Here is a 20697-nt window from a genome sequence, read left to right as displayed (position 1 = left end):
CTGCTGCCAATCAAGCCATAATTGCATGAGATCAGTTCCACTTGCTGTGGTGATATGAGCTGTTTTGAATAAGTGCCGGTGGAACTCCAGATTCACCCTTCGTTGAATTGATCGATTGCCTTGTTGTGGGACCGAGCAAGACGTGGTTCTGCTATAACACACACGCCACAGACGTGGCGATGCAGGCAAAGGGAGGGTTTGTGTCGTCGTAGTTGATGCTCATTCGTAAATAGGGCAATCATAAGTGCCGTCGAAGTATGCATTCCCTCCGGGTAGCCGATGATATCATTGCACATGAAGCCATCCCTTGCGTGCTGTGTGAGAGGTTCTTTCTTTTTGAGCGGTGGAGCATAGCACTCCGATGATGTGGAGGAGGGGAAAACCCGGGGAAACGATGATCGATCACGAGCGATGATTCGTCCGAGAGGCCACGGACGACTCTGGTCCGGTCTCTTTCAAACACAACAGCTGCGGCGATCCCGATCCATGGCTAGGGCTTCATCGTGCGCCGGATTGGGCCACCAGCAGGGTCACGTGAGCAGGGACACGACAGGAGCATCAAGTATATAAACCCCCTCTTCCTGGCAGCTCGAAAGGGTATTGTATATCTGACATTACGGGTTGTATAGATTGGCGACCCTCCATTATCTCTGTCTGGTTTAATCAACTTCAACCGACCTCGATTCCAACCGATTCACCATGTCGTCCACCCTCATCCAAGCGTCGCGTCCCCTCGCCCGTGTCCGTAGCCAATCGAACACCATGCGCCCCTTCTCTATTGCTATTCCAGCTAGACTCGCCAACGAGTGGATGCACATGCCCAAGCCGAACGGGTTCCTAGCAGAGTACGTTCTGTTCCCTTTTTCCTGAGTCCTCCTTTCTTTTGGTTGACGTCGGGAATGACGTCATTTGACACTGGAAGGGACATTCCTCGGCACGGAATGGAATGTGGTATTGAAGAGAGTGAACCAGAGACTAACTTGACTGAGTGGGCTGCAATAGAAAAGATACATCCCCTCGTCAAGGAATCCCGTACGGTAAAAGGATGGAGGTTGACTCCTCCCGAGGTGTGCAGCAGAAGATGTCGGAACACAGCCACCGTCTCGACCAGCTGGAAAAATCGATGTAAGTCTGGGTTTCTCGGCCGTTCCCATGGTGATCCTCTTCTTACTAACTTGTCACTTCTAGTCAGCAGTTGACTCGCATGCAGGGCGTTTATTAAGATTTACTAGAATGCTGGTCGTTGCATTGTGTCAGAAACCTGGAGTTTCAAATACATCCAGCCTACCTTTCAGACATGGCCATCCCCTAGGTTGATTCATGGAGGCTGTTATACATCAAATGGTCAATTGGAGAGTAGACATTCTCTCGTTCAAATGACCGCCCATTTACCCCCACCCGATTTGTCGAGCAGGATCTGATATCGTGGAGGGGAATCATCTGGCATGAGAAATTGTATATAACTACTGTGCTCGTATTATGGAATGATATCATTTGAGATTTGCTACATAACTGGAGTCCATCTGTACTTTGTGCAATCCGTATTCAATGACTCGCTTGCTAGATATTTACATATTTAGTGTCATGTCTGTTTGACCATACAGGGAAGAATAGGGGCTGCAAAGTGTTATCTGAATGATACCGTGGTTAAACCATCTCACCACATACCTATATACTTCCATGATGATAGACTGGAGTGACCTACTCACCACTTAAGATATTCATTCGTTACCAAAAATGATGACAAAATTAAACTGGAAAGCAAAATAAAGATAGAAAAAGAACACGAGCAACGGTATCAAGTATCGCGAAAGCTAGATCTGCAAAAAAGCCACCAACAATGGAATTAAGCTATTCCTGAACCTTGCATGTCTTACGTACATGCGATGGACCACATGGTAAAGATCTTATTAATTAACTAGGCTGTGCAAAACCTTGACGGTCCGATCCGCTGGTGTCTCAAGCCTCCTGACACAAGAAGAGAACTCTGTCGGAAGTCTAGAACAGTGACTCACCCATGTCTCTCATGCGAGTACTCACCTCATGAACAATTGCGCCACGCTTTTCGGGATGTTACAAATCATCATGTGGAGTTTCAGCCTCCGGATGCAGGTTGCCTCGGAAGCTGTGGCTGTCCGTTGGGGAGCCTTAGGGAACCAATGGAATGTCTCACCTGGACAACTGTTCCAGAGGCTGTTTGATCCTTGGAAGGATTGCTGTGGCTGAGTTGATTCGTGGAACTTAAAAGTATGATGGTGGACTATTCGTATTGTGTTCGGCATTACCACTTAACCATCAGACGGCCACCAAGAGTCTCTGCCCTGTCTGAAAGTATTAACGGAACCCAGATCTAGCTACGAGAGAATACAAAGTAGTCATTCATTTACACTCTGGAGAATGTGATCAGAATTCAATCAGATAGAGAATACATTACTGGCAGAAAATCAGAAATAGATAAGTAGTAGCAGTATCAGAGCGCAGTGCCGGGGAACCTTTATACATCCTGGCCTTGCATAGGCCACTTAAAAATATTCCATTGACAACATCGAACTTCCATATACCAGGTATCAGGAGGCTAGCTGGGGTTGGCATAAGTAATGTCGCACACTAGATCCTGGTAATCAGAGAACTGGACCGACTTGTACGCGAACGCCTTTGACCCTGGAAAGATGAAGGACTGCAACGTGTCTCCGTTGATTGACTCCAATTCGGGTGGTGCAAGATCGACGCCCTTGAGGCCGTTGACCACTGCGTTAATCCCAGAGAAGGTGTCAATGAAGAGGCTCCTATCGGCGCTCTGGGACTTGTTCTCGTCGCTGGACTTGCCTTTCACGGTCTCCAAACATCCATGATCGTTAATCTGAAGGTTATATGTGACAGTTGACTTCCTATCGATGGCATTGATGTCATCTGTGGTGGAGTTTTTCTGAACGAAGAAACGGACAACATGATGCTGTTCAATGGTCATGGAACTGCCCGCAAATGTGACGGAGCAGTTATATTTATTCCAAACCTCCACCGCCCCGTAAACCCTAAACAGCCCGCTATGGGCTTTGTCCTCACCATAGCCCTCATAGGAGATACGTATGACATCTTTATCCTTCTCTGTGACTTCAATCGTATCGGGGTCCTTTCCATATTCTATTTTGACGGGATAATAGCTAATATGGGGTTTCAAGGGGTCGTCGTCGCCCGTGACCTTGACAATGGGATGTCCGCAATACTTTTTGGCATGAGGTACCAATTGGTCCTTGAGGTAGTTGGCGAAGGTGTTCCGGTTGATGGCCATAGTCCCGCTCTTGGTGGCCTTGTCTTCGGGAACAACCCAATTCCAAGTGAATTTGGGCAGCGCCGCATTAGACGGCAACTTCTTGTTGCCGGTGAGGCAAAGATAATCCAAGGTTCTGAACTTTTTGCCGTCTTTAGTCGTTTGTAGACTGACATGACGCTGGTAGTCACTCATCACCAATTGGGAGCTGTCGTTGGATTGCGCGACGGCCGTGATGGCGATAAGCGGAAGCCCCTTTTCAGCTGCAGACTTGCTCCAAGTGCCGCTGAACGTCTTCTGAAGCAGCGGGAAGACATCAGACCCCTTATCGAGGCCGGGGAAATCAGGCGTGCTATCGAGTGTGGCGCTATCAAGGTCATAAAGCAACTGCTGCAAGCTGAAAGCTGTGTCCTTGAGGTTCTTGAGCTTGTCTTTTATTTCTTGCTGAACCGTGGGATGGTTGTTTAGGTATGTCGTGTTCAGCTGGTTGTCTAAATCTTCTACCTTGAGATTCACTTTCATCTCCGCATACCAGGGCTTGCCGGATGGCTGTTTGTGGAGGACCAGCGTGTGATCAGAGGAACCCCATCCACTAGGGATCTGGAGCTCGATGACAGACACCTCCGAGCAGTACAGTCTGAACCGTACATGGGTTGCATCTTCGTCGGCAAATTCCACAATGTCCAAATCCTTGGGCAGCACACCCGGCGGAATTCCCATCTGCAATTTAATGCCATATCGAAATTTGGCATTTACCAGGGGCTGGTAGATTGCTTGGTCAACCTTACCGGCCGGGGTTGTAAATGGGTTCACATTATTAGCGAGCGTGAGCAGCTCATCCAATGTGATGGTTTTGTCAACATTGCCTTTGTCGTCCACGAGGAAGCAAAGATACTGCACCGGTTGATCAGAGTTATTGAGGTATGCACGGAGACCATCGTTGATGCTGGTCTCAGTAGTTGACACGACAAAGTCGTATCCAGTCTTGATAGTTTTGTCGCCATTTTTAAAGTCGTACTGGAAGTTAGAACCAGACAGATGTGATTCGGTCTCGGCGGCACCCATGATGTTCCAAATTAGGGGTATCGACCGCTTGTTTGAGAGGATTGATAGGTTTAAAAGAGGTGTTTGATGGCTCTTCCTGACCAAGAAGCGAGTGCTCGCTGCTCTCTTGATATACAACCTCTCTCCATCCTTTTGTGTGCCTATTGATTCTCCATGTTACGGGGATCACGTCGGGGACTGACCAAATTTCTGTTACGTGGCATATCATGCAAGCGTCTGCTTTGGGCAGGATCGAAAAGACATATGAGCTGAATACCGAACTGATCAACGTCAGATCCACTGGCAGGTGAAGACGTGATTTGCTCAGACACCAAGGAAGAAATTGAAAGCTGATAAGGCAACCTTGTGACGGATGAGAGAGTTTTGTTGGCACTGCGGAAGCTGACTTCTAATGTTATGTTTTCAGCTCATTTAGCGTATGCAATATTGCCTTCAGTTCATGGCAACCTTTTCCGTGCAGAAATGCACGCATCCACTCAATGCCAACTGTTTGTAGATCCACCGAGGTTCATCCGGGCCAATCGTTCAGATTATGCGTGGTTTAGCGTTTCGACACCTCACCTGCAAGGCCCGAAGCGGACGAGCCGGTCCGTGACTGGAAGTATGTTCTATGCTAAAAGTGGAAAAGATTGACCCAGTCTCAGCTGAATGCTTTTGCCTTCATTTTGAGGAGAAACTGGTTGAAACTAAAATCCCTCATACTGACACATCATGTCAGGTGTAAACAGTGAACACCCACTCCCATGGCAGACAGGATGAGTGAAGTCGATCGACAGTCTACATATACAGTCGTCTTTGCGGTTCGTATGGGAATTAGAATCGACTTGCAATTCTCCCTCCAACCCCCACAAACCTAGGATAATTGCCTTTGACTTCATTTGAATTGGTCGAGCATGATGGCTTCCACGGGCGATTCGAAAAAGAGTCTTCTTCTGACCTACGACACCGAATTGATACAAAACTATATCCAGGGCGAGATAGTTTCCCCGAAACATAAGTTTGAAGCCCTCCAAACAAAGGATGGCCACACTCTACTCTTTGGCATCGATTCTTCCAATATATTTCATGTCATCGAAGAGAGCAGCGGACAACACAGCACAGGGTGGGCGCAGATTGATCTTTCCACGGCGGCGATCAGCTCGAAACTCCCGGGAAAGAAGGATGCGATAGTGAGGACATTCGACGTCGGGCAGAGTGTTCTCGACCAAACCATTGGAATGGCCATGGCGGTTCGTGTGGAAGGGAAAGACAGCCTTTTCGTATCGCTGAAGAATTCCAACTCGGATACCTCCTGGACGAAGAAACCGGAATGGACATTGGTCCCGTTTGATGCCGTCAATGAGACCCAGCCAAGCATTACCGTTGCAGGGGTCTGGTTTGCAGAGACAGATAGTCAGAGACAATACCTTGTGGTTGATATTGATCGATCGGGATCATCCGCGATCAAGGATATCGCACGCTACTATGTCGACCCCTCTGTAACCTCTGGTAGTCGCTGGGTTAAGCATGACGTCCCGGTCGATATCGCCGCCGGCGACTATCAAAGCTGTATCGGACGAGTGCGCCGTGGCCGGATCGACGGAATCTACACTGCTGGAACCGCTGGAGGCAGCGCCCAGCTTGATTATGTGCCGCTTGAAAACATCTTCGGGGATGGACCGCCCCTTCCAACCCGGTTCAAGCTGCCCGAGAACAAGATTCCATCTGCTATAGCCACTGCTCGTAAGGACAATGGCGAGACAGACCTCTATATCCTCAATGGCTCGACCCTGTACCGCATAGCAGCCGAGAAGCAGAAGGATGATGCTACAGCGGACGCCGTCCTGACCCACAGCCTGCTTTCTGGCACTGAAGTGCTGCGCGCCATGATCCACCAAGGAGTATTGACTCTCTTTGGAAAGAATGGAAGTGATCAGGTCTATTACCTTTCATGCCACATCGAAAAGGTGGCGGATCCGAGAGCATGGAATGTTCCAGTTCCTATTGCCAACGGAGTGGAGCAGATTTCGGCGTACGTGAACAGGGCAGATGGGGGAAACACCATATTCACATCTGGTGGGGGCAGGCTAAGCAAGATCACTCAGGACATCAATACTCTGTGGAAGCCGCAGAATATCAAGCTGGCGCCGGCGTCAACCACTGAAAAGGCCCTCATCTTCAAATCTTATACGACCTTCATTCATGTTACAGATGAGAATGAACTAGCGGCCAGCGGTGCCACTCTGAAAGTTTCAACGGCCTCGCGCACACCAGTCTATATTAACGGATTGTATTACGTCCTTGGACAGAGTCCGATCGAGGTGAGAGCAGACCGAACAGGCTCGATGACGGTGATCGAGGAGACCCCGAATATTAACGGTGCAACGCTCACAGTCTCCACGGATGGAGGCGTGACAAATACTGCCATCAACCCGATGGATAAATCTTTTGAAAAGCTTGGAAAGCTCAATACCAAAGACTCTCTCCGTGATGCCAGCTTCCCATCAGAGACGCATGGAGGGGGGGTGGTAGGAACACCGAAGAAAAGCCCGCTGGTCCATTCATCGACCAAGGATAGCGACCTCGACAAGGTTGCTGGAAATATGGCAGGGCTGAACAAGGCGTATACTCACGTTAAAACGGCAAAGCCTGCCGGACAAAGGCTTCACGGGAATCTTCGAGCCATTTCAAGCGGCGATTTCGGTCATGATATTCTCATCGGGATTGGGGACCTTTTCAGTTGGCTCGAGTCTGGCGTCGAAGCGGTGGTAGAGGTTATTTGGCATGAGGCAACGCAGGCATGGCACTTCATCGCGACGATCGCCGGAGATATCTACCGTGCCATTCTAGACACAGTCGAGGCCGTTCTCGCTGCAGTCGAGTGGATTTTCAATGCCATCAAGACGGCGATCGAGGCGATCGTCAAATTTATAGAGTTCTTGTTTGAATGGGACGACATCAAACGGACCAAGAATGTGCTCTACAATATTTCAAAACAATTCCTTCAGTATCAGGTTAACAGCATTGGCGATGCCAAGAATACCTTTAACCAAAAGATCGAATCTGTGGAGAAATCTCTGAATGAATGGGCGGACATCGACTGGTCACCTCTCGGGGATACCATCAGCAAGCCTGCGTCGAGTAGCAGCAAAAGCAACTCCAAGAACCAAACATCCGGCTCTCAGTTGCTGGCTCATCATTATAAGACCAACGCCAGCAGTGTCAGTGTTGTCGCTGACTCGCCGTTTTCTGGAGATATCAACAAAGATCCGGTTCAGAAAGCCCTTGACGATCTACACGGCGCCCTGTCCAAAGAAGATCAAGTGATTTCCGGCTTTCGCGACCAGATTGGAGAAGTGGCTAAGCAATTCGCGACGATGACCGTCGAGGAGGCCCTCAAGAAGATCGTAGCTATCTTAGTTGATGGGATTCTTGCCAGCGTGGAGGTGGTGGTCGATGCCCTCCTGGATCTACTCCAGGATCTGGCTACAGCAGTAGTGGGTATGGTGGACGCAAAGCTGCATATCCCCATTATTTCCGATATTTTGAATGCCATTGGTATCCCAGACATCTCCTTTCTTGACCTCTTCACCTGGGTTGCTGCTGTTTGCTATACTGTGGTATATAAGATCGCAAAGGGAGTGCCTCCTTTTCAGGACAACAAGGATGTACAATCCGTGATCGATGCCGGCAGCTGGAATGATCTAATTGACGCATTGCATGCTCCGGCATCATCCTCGGTCACTTCTAGCGCTCTCTATGCCATGCCTGCCGCGCGTCTCGCCTCTGAGCCAGCTACCTCTCCCTCAAGCAAGCCAACCGTCCTACAGGATATCATTTTCATCGCTGGACACTCCGTGAGTGGAATTTGTGGAGTTATTGGTACATTTGTAAACGCTTTAGAAGCCGAGGCTCCCACTGGCGACAACCCGATGTCCACACCGTCAGCCATCCTTGGGTTCATTGGCGCAGCATCCCAAGCTGTGGCCGATATAGTGTCGCCAAAGGATCCACTTGAGGAGCCTATTTTCAGTACGCTTAGCACCATCACGAGTGCTGCGACTGTAGTCTCCAAACTTGTGTTCAGTAGCTATGGCCAGAAAAAGCTGGGCAAATTAGGATTACCCACTGCTGGAGACCCTCGCGGTATGGGCGCGGGGATTAATGTGTTACTGGTCGGTGTTGGTGCCGCTGCAACAATCAAGCATTTTGTCGAGCTGGCCAAAGATCCAGCTGGAAAAGACCGGTCAGCTGCGATTGTCGGGGAAGTATCAAACCTGACTTCATATATCAGCCGGATCTCATATGCATTGGCTGTCAATGATATCGACGAAGATACGCGGCAGGTAGTCATTGCAGTCATGACGGTGAGCAATCTCATTACAGCCGGTCTCCAAATAGCAGAGGCTATTATTGACTAGGATTTATTTCTATTTCACACCTAGCCATATAGGAGTCCAATCTATATGCAATTTCGCTTTCCTGTGACTACCCCCAAGAAACATTATAGAAACGTATTTGTAGGATTTCAACAAAGGATTAGTGAGAGGAAATGCAAGAAGAAAAGGCAGCAGGTCACAATAATATGCCAACCAATAACTTCTATAATTCCGTGGTCGAAGAGGAACATCGCTGATGTTGCAGTTTCTGGGGCGAGGTCAACACAGCTAGGGGCAATAGCATTTAATGATCATTAAAATGTTCTCGAAGAGGCAAACTCACATTGTGACTGGTTTTTGTTCCCCGAGATATGGTTCAAATTCAACTCCATAAAAGCCCTAAAGCCCGATGATATGCGGTGTATCGGATTTATCTCCAAGTTCAGCTACGAATGCGACATGCTATAAATACCACCTAGTTTCCCCCTTGATGAAACTAAAAACATATTCTATCTCCAGCTTCTAATACTTGTAATCATGAGCGTAAAATTTCACCTGGCTTCCCACCATGTCTCGCATTTGGTTCATCACCGACTGCTCCTCCGGCTTCGGTCGTCAATTGGCCATCGCCGCGGCACAAAACGGCTACAAAGTCGTTGCGACATCTCGCGATCCGTCCAAATTAGACGACCTGAGAGAACTCGGCGTCACCCCGATCAAGCTGGACGTTCACGACGAGTCCGACATCCGAGCCGTCATCGATAACGTTGAATTCACCATCAGACCGATTGACATCTTCGTCAATGACATCGGGTATATTCTCGAAGGTGCTATCGAGGAATGCAGGTAAACTCCACACTCTCATGCCTTCTCCCTCACGACGAACATATACTAGAAAGCTCTCAAAGCAACGAAGAAATTACCGCTCAATTCGACACAAACGTCTTCTCCCAGATTCGTGTCCTACGCGCAGTCCTGCCATATATGCGCGCCGGGAGATCCGGTGTAGTTGCTAACTTCGGGTCTATCGGTGGTTGGAACGGTACCCCTGCTGCTGGGCTTTACTGTGCGAGTAAAGCGGCTGTTACCATCTATACCGAGTCGTTGGCGGCGGAATTGGCTCCTTTTCATATTGATGTTACGTGCGTTGAGCCGGGGTATTTCCGGACAGATTTCCTCACGGGGGCACATAAAATGGTTGCGAAGAAGCGTATTCTGGAGTTGGATGTGAGTACGCAGCACACGCGTAACGGACTTGCGGCCTATAGTCTGAGGTAGCCTGGGGATCCGGTGAAGAGGGCGCAGGTGCTTGTGGAGGCGTTGACGAAGACGGGGCGCTGTGAGGGACGACAATTGCCGCTGAGGTTGGCATTGGGGACTGACTCGTTGAGTGCTATACGACTATTTATAAGATTGATCTACCAGTCTATAAAGACTAGTAGATAGAAAGATATAGTTTTACTGGATATATCAATAAATATTCTATTCGAACATAGGTGTCAGCAGCGGAAACATATTGGAAAGACATCCTAATAGTAGATAGACTTTCAAAGGTATATCGATAAGAGATAATATCCTAAAATAGTGCTTTCCAGAAGATATACATTATAAGATTAATATTCAAGCCTCTGGGATAGGGTTAAATAGCTACAGTTCTCTGACCCACCCTTAATATAGACTAGATATTCTATACTATATAGGCCTTTACCGAAGGATTCAGGGATTCTATCCCGCGGCGTTGGATCATGTGGTAGTATTCTTGGGGGTCAGGCCCCTACATACCAACTAGTCGATATAGACATACCAGCTGACATACCAGCTAGTAGGTATGCTAGTATACTAGCTAGTAGATATGTTGACGCGTTGGCGCGTTTCCCTAGAATAATAAAAACATAGCAATATAGGCGATTTCACCTCATCTCTTCGAGCGGAGGATCAGGCGTAGGAATAAGGGACATTGGGCGATTTAAACGATTTGATAGGCACAAAACATGGAACTTGTGGGCTGTTTTCGCCGTGACGTGTACGTACTCTGCATACTCAGCAAACTAAGGCATTTCCCACCCAGGTTGGAAAGCAGACTATTCCGTATCGTCTAGCATTTCAGTGTTCTTCTGGTAAAGATCATAGTGATATAGAAAACAAGATCCGTAGCATGAACATTTCAATCATGAGCTCAACCAAATAGATCCCGTTTAAGTAAAACAACTGCTATTTACCAGATCACAACCCTCCATCCATCTCATATTGCGCGAAACGACTTCGCCTCCGCAGAGTAGCCCCAAACCAGAACAAAGCAAAGATCCCAAAAACACATACCACCGTCAACGCCCCAATCAAACTCGCACCTTTATCAATCCCAAGGTTAACATAAAGCGGGGTCGACCAAAGAATAGACGCAAAGGCAAGAACCGACCGCGCAAAGTCATTCATGGCGAAAAGACTCCCTGCGTATCTTCCATACGAGACAGACATGTAGGCGAACATGGCCTGAAGAAGAGTGGGCATGCCGATCATGAAAAGCAGGAAGCCGATGGTGGGTACAATCCAGTGGAACTTTGGGCTTGAAGTCCAGGCAAAAAGAAACATTCCGGCTGGAACAACCAGTGAGCCAAGAAGTCCGGGTATGAGTCTTTGTTCGGGTGAAGGCATTTTCCCGGCTTTGACTGGACGGCTGATTGTATAGTGAGTGATGGCCAGGTAGAATGGTGTGGTAAGTAACACGGCCACTATGGCCGTTATAAATATCGCCCCGGTTTGTAATAGGCTCATCGCGTATACCCCTTGGTATACCAGAGGTACCGCTTCGAAGAAGGAATAGAAAATAGCATACACCAATGCAGTGTAGAGTGTAGTAAACAGGATAGCGGGGTCAAATGCGTTTATCTTCCATGGAATGACAAGAAAGTCATACCAAGTCTCTTGAGTCAACCCTGTATTGTTCATTTCGGAACTGGATCTGAACGCCTCATTGCCCGTCAAAGCCCGTAGCCGTCTGGCGCGTTGATATAAAATGGCCGGACCTAATGTTTCTGGTAAGAAGATCTAATGAAGGTTAGATCTGGGATCATTGTAAAGGTTCTCAAACGTGGGAGACAGGACAATCAACGAACCAGAAGCAAGAAACACGGCGCAGCAAAAAAGACAATTAGCCACATGCTCCAGTGCCACCCTTTTGACGTGACGCATAAACTGGCCAACGTTGGAGCCACGGTAGGAGCGGACACGGCACATACTCCCCAGATCCATAACCCGCTAGGTAGGTTGACAAGATTTGTGATATCTGCGAAGGAAGCCGGTCCCGTTGCCAGACACGGTGACCCGAAGAAGCCTTGGGCAAAGCGTAGAAAGAGAAACCCGGGGACATTATTGACAACGGCTGCGAGTACACTGACTATCAAGAAAACGGCAAACGAGATCACGTAGGGTGGGTTGCGGCCTATAGACGGTTTGTCCGATAACGGACCAAATAGCAAGGGTCCTATTCCATAACCCAGAAGAACTAGGGCCATGCCAAGTGAGCTCACCGATGAGGGCACACCATATTCGGCCTGAAATGTCATTTCTGCAGGAGTGAACGCCGCGGACGACATGTAGACAACGAAAGTGTAAAAGTTTATCTGGATGTACACCATGATCTTGGTCCAACGAGGCCAATTATGCGGATTTCCCGGGTCGTCGTCAGAATACCAACCCACAAGTACCATGCCGTCTGTGGTAGTTTCTGGAACGAGCCATTTCGAAGCAGGTTTCTGATCGGAAGAATCACATTCTGCGTCGCAGGTGTCAGATTCCACGTTGCCAACGGCCCTGGAGGTATGAAATTCAGCCTTTCGCTTCTCATACTTCTGCGATAAGTACTTGAAAATCAAGTCAAAAGAAACACTGACCTCGCAGCTGTTGAATATTCTGGTGACAGACAGAATCCAGGCTCCTCTTCCGGAAACCTCAAGAGCTGACCACCAGAAAGCCAATGGATAAATCTTCCTAAAGAGGTACTACAGAATATGCCCGCCATCACGCAGATATTTTATATGCTGCTTGTGGTATCTGGAATGATGGACTCAAACTAATAGTCGACAGTGATGGCCATAAGTACTCGTACCGAAAGGACAATCTGAGACAAGAAACACCAGCAAGCGAAGCACAACTGCAGATGAAGGGAAAAATCCAGATCTGAATTGCAACGTCTTGGCCATTATATTATGGCGCTGATACTGGCTACTCCACTTTATCAGCCCCACTCCCATACGTTTTAATTTATATTTTCCGAGACAAAGTACCTCGGGGGCCTTGTTCTTTTCCCACATGTGCATCAATAGCACGCTCTACTGAATCGGAGAGTGGTATCGATGAGTTTACAGTTCTGCATGGCTTGGAATTTCTACCAACCCAGGATACGCCTTTTTTCCGCTATTTTAGAGTGTATCTTGAATGAGGTCCGCTTTGAAAATACAACCAAGAGCAAAATGTATCAGAATTACAGAAGAAGCCCATGCACAACGTTAGACCGCTCGTTAAATTGGTCCTGCTGCATTGGCCGGTTTAAAGGGCGGCCTGATAATCTGGTAGAAATCTCGACCGATCTTTGGAGCTGAACTGGACAGGCCACGTAAATACCTAGCATTCTCAGCCCACTGGGACGCTTACTCCAAAATAGAGCGATCTTCATATTGCGAATGCACGATCGTATATAGTCCACCAATAACTGACCCACCCGCCCGCATTAGCACTGTATGTGACAAATGACTAGCCAGTCTGAGATCTCATCGACGCAGTGGTATCACAGGAGAAAAGCCAATAGCGACTCGCCGTCCCGGACCCATGCTGCTAAACTCTGCCATGTAGGACCGATGAGCGATTTTGATAAGAATCTGAAGAACTATTGCTTTGTTATCTGCACGAGTCCCTTGCACTCGACCCAGCTATTAGTTGCCAAGAATGTGGCGCCTACATTTTCCTCTACGCAGAGAAACACCGACAACTCGAGTATAGGGTTCAATACGTTGACAATTCCTACGGCGATTTAGATTATTTAATATAGAGGTTCTTAGTGAGTCTGCAGCAAAGCATATTAGACAGATTAGAAAATCGAATCGACTGTTGAATGGAACTGTACAATGAAATTCAAATATGTGCCTCTTGCAGATTCTATCAACTGCAATAAGTAAGGATCAACTGCCGCTGCAAGATCTTTGGACTCACCTGATAGCTTTGTTAAGCATGCATGCGAGCTACTAGTGTTGCATACAGTAGCACAAGGACTGATATGTCGCAATGTCCTAGGTCTGCTTTTTCGTTGTTTAATACACAGGCTAGTCCTTTGCTAGCTTGCTTAAACAATATCCAACTGGATTTACCACTGAAACTGCCGGCACGCTGCGACTAATAGGTGGAATGAAACGTTTCTAAACCATGGAAAGTACGGCGTTTGCATAACGTTTCCTCATGGCTATCTCTTCCTTTCCTTTCCTTTCTTTTTTTTGGTCTTTACCCCCCCCTTTAATTACTTGACAAAATAGGGTTTATTACGTTCAGCGCCGAACCTGGTAGGTGCGTTAGCACCGACTTGGAAAGGCGTGAACGGTACAGGAGAGAAAGGACGTCCATATGGTCCCGCATCATCTATTATTATATGGAAAGCGCTTGATTTGAGAAATCTTATTTCTTTAGGGCACATACAGGATGTTGTAGCCTATCCTTAAGTGGTATAGTCATCTACTGTTGTAGAGATTTTGCTGTCTTCTCTTTGTAAAGAAGTACTTGGTCGGGATTATTGGCATGGTTCTCTCCTTTGAGGGCTTCATAGCAGAAACCACAGTATTTGCAATTGGTGAGCTGTGACTTTTACTTTTCGCCTCGAGATAGAAATACTTGACAGACATCTTCTTACGGCTCACCAAACTCTTCCTCCCAACAGCGCCCATCCATTCAGTTACCACCTTGAATGTTTTCTAGTTTTTGTCGCATGTCTGGCAGTATGCTGGTCTTCCATTGAGAAAATATCGTCGTATTGGGACCTCATATCATTTCGCTGAATTCCCCCACAGCCACATATGAAATCGACGGGGAGGAAGCGATCCTCTCAAACGTCTCTATTCCTGTTCCCGGCAATAAACGACGTATTGTTATGTTATTAGTGTATGATATCTTGCCAACCTCCGGTGCTGTCATAGGGAACGGAGATTGGCTTGTCGAGAACGAGATAGAACGATAAGTTTAAGCCATGAAGAGAGACCACAAACCAAGGCAACTTGATAAGATGTTCACATTATGGCTTTTAAGAGCCTCGGCTAAAAAACAGTATCTTCTTCCATCTGAAACACCTCGTCCTTCAAAGACCTCTCTTCAGAGATTGGCTCTCCATCTGTCGACGTGGAAATTAGCGACGACATATCTCCCCAACAAGCCAAACATATTGTTATATTAGAGAGTCCACTCGAGAGTAGGTTCCATGCCACTTCGAGCCACTGGAGCAGAAAGGTTAGGGCGAAAAATGACGAGTTGGAGTTCTTGATTAGATGGCCTAACTAGAAACAACGGGTACGTAGATGAGGTCCTTTACATAGTACTTTTCAAACAAAATATCCTTACTGCCAAAAGAACATTCTCGGGAAAAAAAGTAGTGCCATGCACTGCGGCGCAGTGAAGCTGCGTAAGTGTGACTTTGTCGGTAACGCAACAGTTAGGTTCCAGAGTGTCGGGCCTGAGAAAGCACGATAGCCTCAACGTAGTCTCCGTCATTCTGTAGGCCTGATTACATATCTGTGTCTCCGTAAGATTCTCAAGGCTATGAAGGGCCGTAATTATCCCTGGGTAGACGGCTGAATTAAAAACGATACAATGAGAAGCATTTTCCTTTCCACGATTCCCATGGTATTTGATGGGACCTTGGTAGCCTATGAATTGTGAACATACTTCATTCTATTTTCTGTGTAATTGAAATTACTAGATAGGTATGTACTTTAGTCCACACCGAGGCAAACGTCAAGCGCCAATGCGATTGGATATGCCTTTTCTAGTAAACAATGCATATTTCTCTTTTGCCCACATTTCCCCTCTTCATACTCCCTCGAGATATACACTCATGTATTGTAACAAGGGAATCATAATTTCGGAAGAAAGTCTGAAGGATGACACTGCAGCTTACTGTATCACTAGCTTGAAGCCACTGTGTAGATCGATGATTTGTTTTTTTCTTGAAGAAAAACCAAAATTAAGACGAGAGCCTAGAATCTCTTCACCTCGGCTATCTTCCGCAGGATTAACTTGTTAATGCAGCGTGATACTGCCGGGTAAGGTTCAGGATTTTCTTCAGCTTGAGATATGGCTAGAACATGGTCACAATTCCGATGGTGAATGGCTGGGTGTCAGTTCGATCCTTAGCCTCATACTAACCGAGACAAGGCTAAAGATAGAGTCACAATTGTTGGAGTGATTCATGGAACAGTCGGTTGTCGGAGGCGTGGAGGAGGCCGGATCAACCACCAGGTATAGTGACGTGAAGCCGGAGAACTGATGTAGTTGCAAGGATGTTCGGCGTGTTTTGGTCCTACCTTAATGAGCCTGCTCGGCATTATTGGTCGAGGAACCGGAGTCAAGTGGAGATGCCGATCAGCCTTGCAGAAGAAACGGAGACCAAATCCTGCCGAGTCAAGTAGCGTCAGGCCCTTGTCGGGGAGACTCCTCTCCCCACGCGGGGAAAAAGTCCAGCCGGTAGCCCTATTTCAACCGTCGGAGATCCTTGGTACCCCTGAACATAAGGGTTATGAGCCGCTTGGGACAATCGGTATGCGGTTGTCAGTTAAGCCGGTCGATCGTGTGGAATGCTTGGCAGGAACCACTCTCGGAGGTAATTGGACATGGCCCGGACTTGGATTGTCTTGTCCATATCCCACCGGATTTAGGAGTTGTATGTCAAGCATTTGAGACCAAATACACTCGACGGCCAAATCCTTTGTTGTCCGCATTCGGCCCGATTATACACATGCCATGCAATCATTCCGCGGACATGATTTCCATAGGTACACGAATCGGAGAACGCCGTCCAGCTAGGAATACCCAGCCTGGCTAAGGCGCCCATTCCTTTCGAATCCGACATTTCCTATCAGCCCAAAGTGTCTAGTCGCAGATAACATCACTGAAACTAACCTGTCATGGTTTGGTACCATGTGTGGATCCACCGTTCCGGTACATCACACCATGATCCGAACCACAGGAGGGCGAAATCGATTAGTTCTGGCTCAACGTGCCAGGCACAGTCATATGCGACCAATCGACGAGGGTCCCATCCGTGTCACAAATCCCCAAGCGTGTCGATCAAATTTTAACAAGATACGCCCTATTCCTTGTAGAGAATTTGGCCTTGTTGACCGCATTGGTCTGAGTGTGCCCGATATGTGGATCCTGTGCATGCATCTGTTTCTAGGTACATATTTCCGGCGCCATATTGGTCCTGTCAATCGGCCACATGGAGATGCCGATAACCTTTCGTCAAGGACACAGAGATGGGCGGTTCAAGCCGATGTACATTAGACTCAGTATGATCAACATAACCCGGGATGTCCAAAGTTGACTAGGCAACTCTGTAGTTGATCTCTTACTTGTGTTTGCATGGACCCCAGACCCTCTATAGAAATTGTCCGGCTCTACTCTTTAGGAACTTGCTAGGATACTGGAACGATCGCACGGCATTCGCCATATGGCAAACATGCATGACCACCTGAGGCTCAACTTAAGCAGGGTCCCTTTGATTCGACAGGCTAAGTGAGATCTTCGCTTCGTATGCTACGGAATCTGTGAAGATTCCGACTTTCTTTACTGTATTATGCAACGTAACCGTCTCCTTACTCGGCAGGATTTAATGTGTTTCAGGCTTTTTTATTGTCAAGTAATGGCAGCTGGAAGGATCAGACTAAGAGAAGGTGGATCGCCAACGCCATCCAGCCAATATCTGGACACATCTGTGAGGAATCAGCTGCAGTAAGTTCTGTGGGCGTCAGCCCAAGGAAGCTTGTGGAGGCTTTTGGGGACCGCCACGGCGGATATTTTCTTGTCAAGAAAATTATCTACTAGAAGTTGTCTGGGAGAGAGATATTGCAGCCGCATACCTACGCTACTGTGCAGGCCTTTCCCATACCCGGCAGACATATAACGTCAGAACGGCATGTAGAGCAACGGTTGCACCCTGGTAACTCGTGGTTGACCCGATGGTCAGTCACCCCAGTAGTTTTCTAGACCCATGGGAACTATAATAAAAACATTTGATTGGTGTACTGCAGGGCGCAGGGTAATATATCGTATCCATCGGAGTTGCGCAGATGTCCATTCTTTTCCGTCACTAATGCCGGTGCCGAGCCACGCGAATAGGCTCAAGCTTATCGGCGCACGCCAGGGTGGATCAGAAGGTCCAGAAGGATGCGGGAGAAAACCTCGTGAAATAATTTCCCTAGTCTATCAGTTTCTATTGGCTAAATTTTATGATTCCTGTTGGTTCTTTATTAAAATCCTGCCATTTTCCCTTTTTGTCGTTTCAGCAGTCATCTCGCAATCCAGGTCGCCCCCGTGGGTGGGTACTAATTAACACTCCAATACGAGTGGATTTAACCCTTGGTACTTTTTGTTCAATGCAGTCAGCAATTAAATAATGCATAAAAATTGACCTTCAACAAAGATATAAACTGAAGCCTGTCTGCGATCACCCTGGGTGCATTGGATCTTGGAATCATCAACTATCAGCGCATCGTCAGACTGCGGGTTAAAATAGACTGTGATCGCTCTAACCGAGACGACAACCAACCTATTTCTACGTCTTCACCCTCGTTAATTGTTTTACACTCTGATAGGACCCATTTTATTCCCCTTTCTGTATCACTTCCACGTGGAAGGTTGTTCACCGCAACATGCCTCGTGCCCCACAGAAATGGACCCCAGAGGAGGACAAGCTCCTCTGCCGAGAAGTCCACAATCAATGTAAGTCATGTCGCAAAAGTGTTTCATACATACTGTCTCTAACTTTGTGCCGTGCTCCAGTATCTGAAGGCCGAGTAAGAGACTGGCGATCAATCGCAGACAAGATTCCGGGTCGGACGAATAAAGACTGTCGCAAACGGTGGCACAATGTGCTTTCCGGCGGGTTAAACAAGGGATACTGGACGGAGGAAGAGGACAAGCTGTTAACACACGCGGTGCAAATTCACGGAGAGACGTGAGGATCCTCTGTTGCCCGTTAGGAAATGAACCCTAGACTGACACGTGACTGCGATAGATGGACGGTGGTTGCAGATGTCGTCAAAACACGAAGCGCAGATCGTATGTTCCTTTGGATCTTCTTTTTTCTTTTCCCACAGTTCAATACTAATCGATGTTGTCTGCAGAATGTGCCAAACGATGGAAGCAATGTCTTGACCCGCAACTGGACCGCAGTGAATGGACAGAACTCGAGGTAGGTTTGCATGTCCATGGAACATCGATGGGTGTGATCTTAATACGAACGACAATAGAACCGACGATTGATGGAGGCATGTGCCGTCAAGGGACGACGATGGAAAGAGATCCAGATGGAGCATTTCCCTACCCGGTCACGAAACTCGATTAAGAATCAGTAAGCAGAAGCCTCGGATGGAGGATGGAATAAAAGACAAGAAGCTAATTAGATGGCATTATGATTAGACACACAATTCTTACCCGGCGATATAACAAACTGAAGAATTTGCGAGAAGCCCAGAATGCTTCGAGTGTGGGGACTGGAACTGAGGATTCAAGCTTGTCGCCGAGCTCATGCGAGGACTCGGGAGACACTGTTGACAGTAGTGACGATGATAGTGGTCTTGGGAGCGGAAGCACAGAAGGAAGCAGCGGGCTCCATGATCCTCACATTGCCGACGATGATGTCTCGATGAGTATAAATCCCACAGACGTCTTGCCATCAACGAATCAAGGGATCCCTGGACATCATGGCTTTATACACGGGCCAACATGGGATATGGCTGGCACATTGTCGGGAGACCCATGGGGACTGCCTTCGGTAGGTGAGACGGATAGTATGGGATTATTCCTGAATGGTATGGTGCCAGAACTTCACAGCATCCCACCGGACAGCATGCATGGTTTCAGCTTTGCGGATGCAACAAGCGGCAAAGACTGCATTTGCCCAAGTTTGTTATCACCAACCGAAGAGCTTCCCAGTGACTACAGTCAAGGAGACAATTTCTGCGACGACCTGAGCGTATCAGCTATGGACACAGAAGAACAGACACTCGCATCCTTGCAGGAAAACGTGACTCGTGGGAAACGATGTGCCAAAATAGTATTAACGGTGGAGGAGCCCGATAATAATACGGTCGAATCACTGGTGCAAATTGCATTCTTGAGCAAATCACGATTCCATTTCGCCCGCGAGTGAAGTGATTTCCCCGGCACTAAGTGGGAGTTTTGAGGGTCGCGGTATTTCCGTCGCTATCACGGGACCTTTTTTCGGTGGTCTTTTTCCTTCGGTGGCTTTTCTTTAGTGTTGTTATCAGCGAGTAATGGCGTTTCTTTATGTGACATGTATGAGATGAGATATGTGATGGGACAAGTTCCATTATCTTGGACATGAGCTCAGCAGATAAACATCGATCATCTGCTAATTACTCTGTCCCAACTGTACCTTACACGAACTTCTGCGGATTATTTTGTTTTTACGATAGATTATTACCTTGGAGCATTCGGCGAGGCTTTGGACCTTTGTGATTTATATGCAAACTTGACCTTCCTTTCTTACTGGGGAACTATCTTGATGTATATCGATCAAGCCCCGCAAGCTCCGGCCTTACGCTGGGCCAAAATCAACCACACCATTAGAGGTTCGTTCCATGCGGACTTCCACAAGATTGTCCTAAGTTGTCTTGGTTTCACGATGGAAAAAGCAAATCAACCTAGCTTTATTACAGAATGGTTCGCGTACTTGAAGGGAGATGATGACACCGTGAATTAGGAACATAGTTCAAGCAGGGTCCCTGCGAT

At 47.6% G+C, this 20697-nt stretch overlaps 6 protein-coding genes across 6 annotated transcripts; 4 read left to right on the top strand and 2 right to left on the bottom strand.

Moving 5' to 3' along the window:
- Positions 1–571: 571 nt before the first annotated feature.
- On the top strand, positions 572–1833 carry BDV38DRAFT_260156 (uncharacterized protein). Its single transcript, XM_032055884.1, has 3 exons — positions 572–845; positions 1003–1125; positions 1189–1833. The coding sequence occupies exons 1-3, from the start codon at positions 700–702 to the stop codon at positions 1220–1222; spliced, it is 303 nt and encodes a 100-aa protein (XP_031908940.1). The 5' UTR covers positions 572–699; the 3' UTR covers positions 1223–1833.
- Positions 1834–2469: 636 nt separating this feature from the next.
- Positions 2470–4371, bottom strand: BDV38DRAFT_296572 (uncharacterized protein). The gene has a single exon (XM_032062959.1). It carries the CDS (start codon positions 4331–4333, stop codon positions 2576–2578), a length of 1758 nt encoding a protein of 585 aa, XP_031908939.1. The 5' UTR covers positions 4334–4371; the 3' UTR covers positions 2470–2575.
- An 858-nt stretch (positions 4372–5229) lies between these two features.
- On the top strand, positions 5230–8733 carry BDV38DRAFT_296569 (uncharacterized protein; the record flags this gene model as incomplete). The annotated part of the gene is made up of 3 exons (XM_032062958.1): positions 5230–6935; positions 7053–7253; positions 7335–8733. 3 exons carry the CDS (start codon positions 5230–5232, stop codon positions 8731–8733), a joined length of 3306 nt encoding a protein of 1101 aa, XP_031908938.1.
- A 526-nt stretch (positions 8734–9259) lies between these two features.
- Positions 9260–9969, top strand: BDV38DRAFT_287349 (SDR family oxidoreductase; the record flags this gene model as incomplete). The annotated part of the gene is made up of 2 exons (XM_032060847.1): positions 9260–9518; positions 9587–9969. 2 exons carry the CDS (start codon positions 9260–9262, stop codon positions 9967–9969), a joined length of 642 nt encoding a protein of 213 aa, XP_031908937.1.
- A 945-nt stretch (positions 9970–10914) lies between these two features.
- BDV38DRAFT_274780 (major facilitator superfamily domain-containing protein) lies at positions 10915–12709 on the bottom strand (the record flags this gene model as incomplete). Its single annotated transcript, XM_032057902.1, has 3 exons — positions 10915–11736; positions 11805–12443; positions 12578–12709. The coding sequence occupies 3 exons, from the start codon at positions 12707–12709 to the stop codon at positions 10915–10917; spliced, it is 1593 nt and encodes a 530-aa protein (XP_031908936.1).
- Positions 12710–18593: 5884 nt separating this feature from the next.
- On the top strand, positions 18594–20095 carry BDV38DRAFT_287347 (SANT/Myb-like DNA-binding domain-containing protein; the record flags this gene model as incomplete). The annotated part of the gene is made up of 6 exons (XM_032060846.1): positions 18594–18663; positions 18724–18898; positions 18959–19002; positions 19068–19135; positions 19194–19294; positions 19363–20095. The coding sequence occupies 6 exons, from the start codon at positions 18594–18596 to the stop codon at positions 20093–20095; spliced, it is 1191 nt and encodes a 396-aa protein (XP_031908935.1).
- Between the last annotated feature and the right edge of the window lie 602 nt (positions 20096–20697).

The sequence above is a fragment of the Aspergillus pseudotamarii genome, assembly GCF_009193445.1.
Source record: "Aspergillus pseudotamarii strain CBS 117625 unplaced genomic scaffold BDV38scaffold_75, whole genome shotgun sequence".
In the NCBI taxonomy this organism is placed as follows: domain Eukaryota; kingdom Fungi; phylum Ascomycota; class Eurotiomycetes; order Eurotiales; family Aspergillaceae; genus Aspergillus; species Aspergillus pseudotamarii.
Note: the sequence above shows the minus strand (reverse complement) of the source record. Positions and strands in the feature narration are given on the sequence as shown.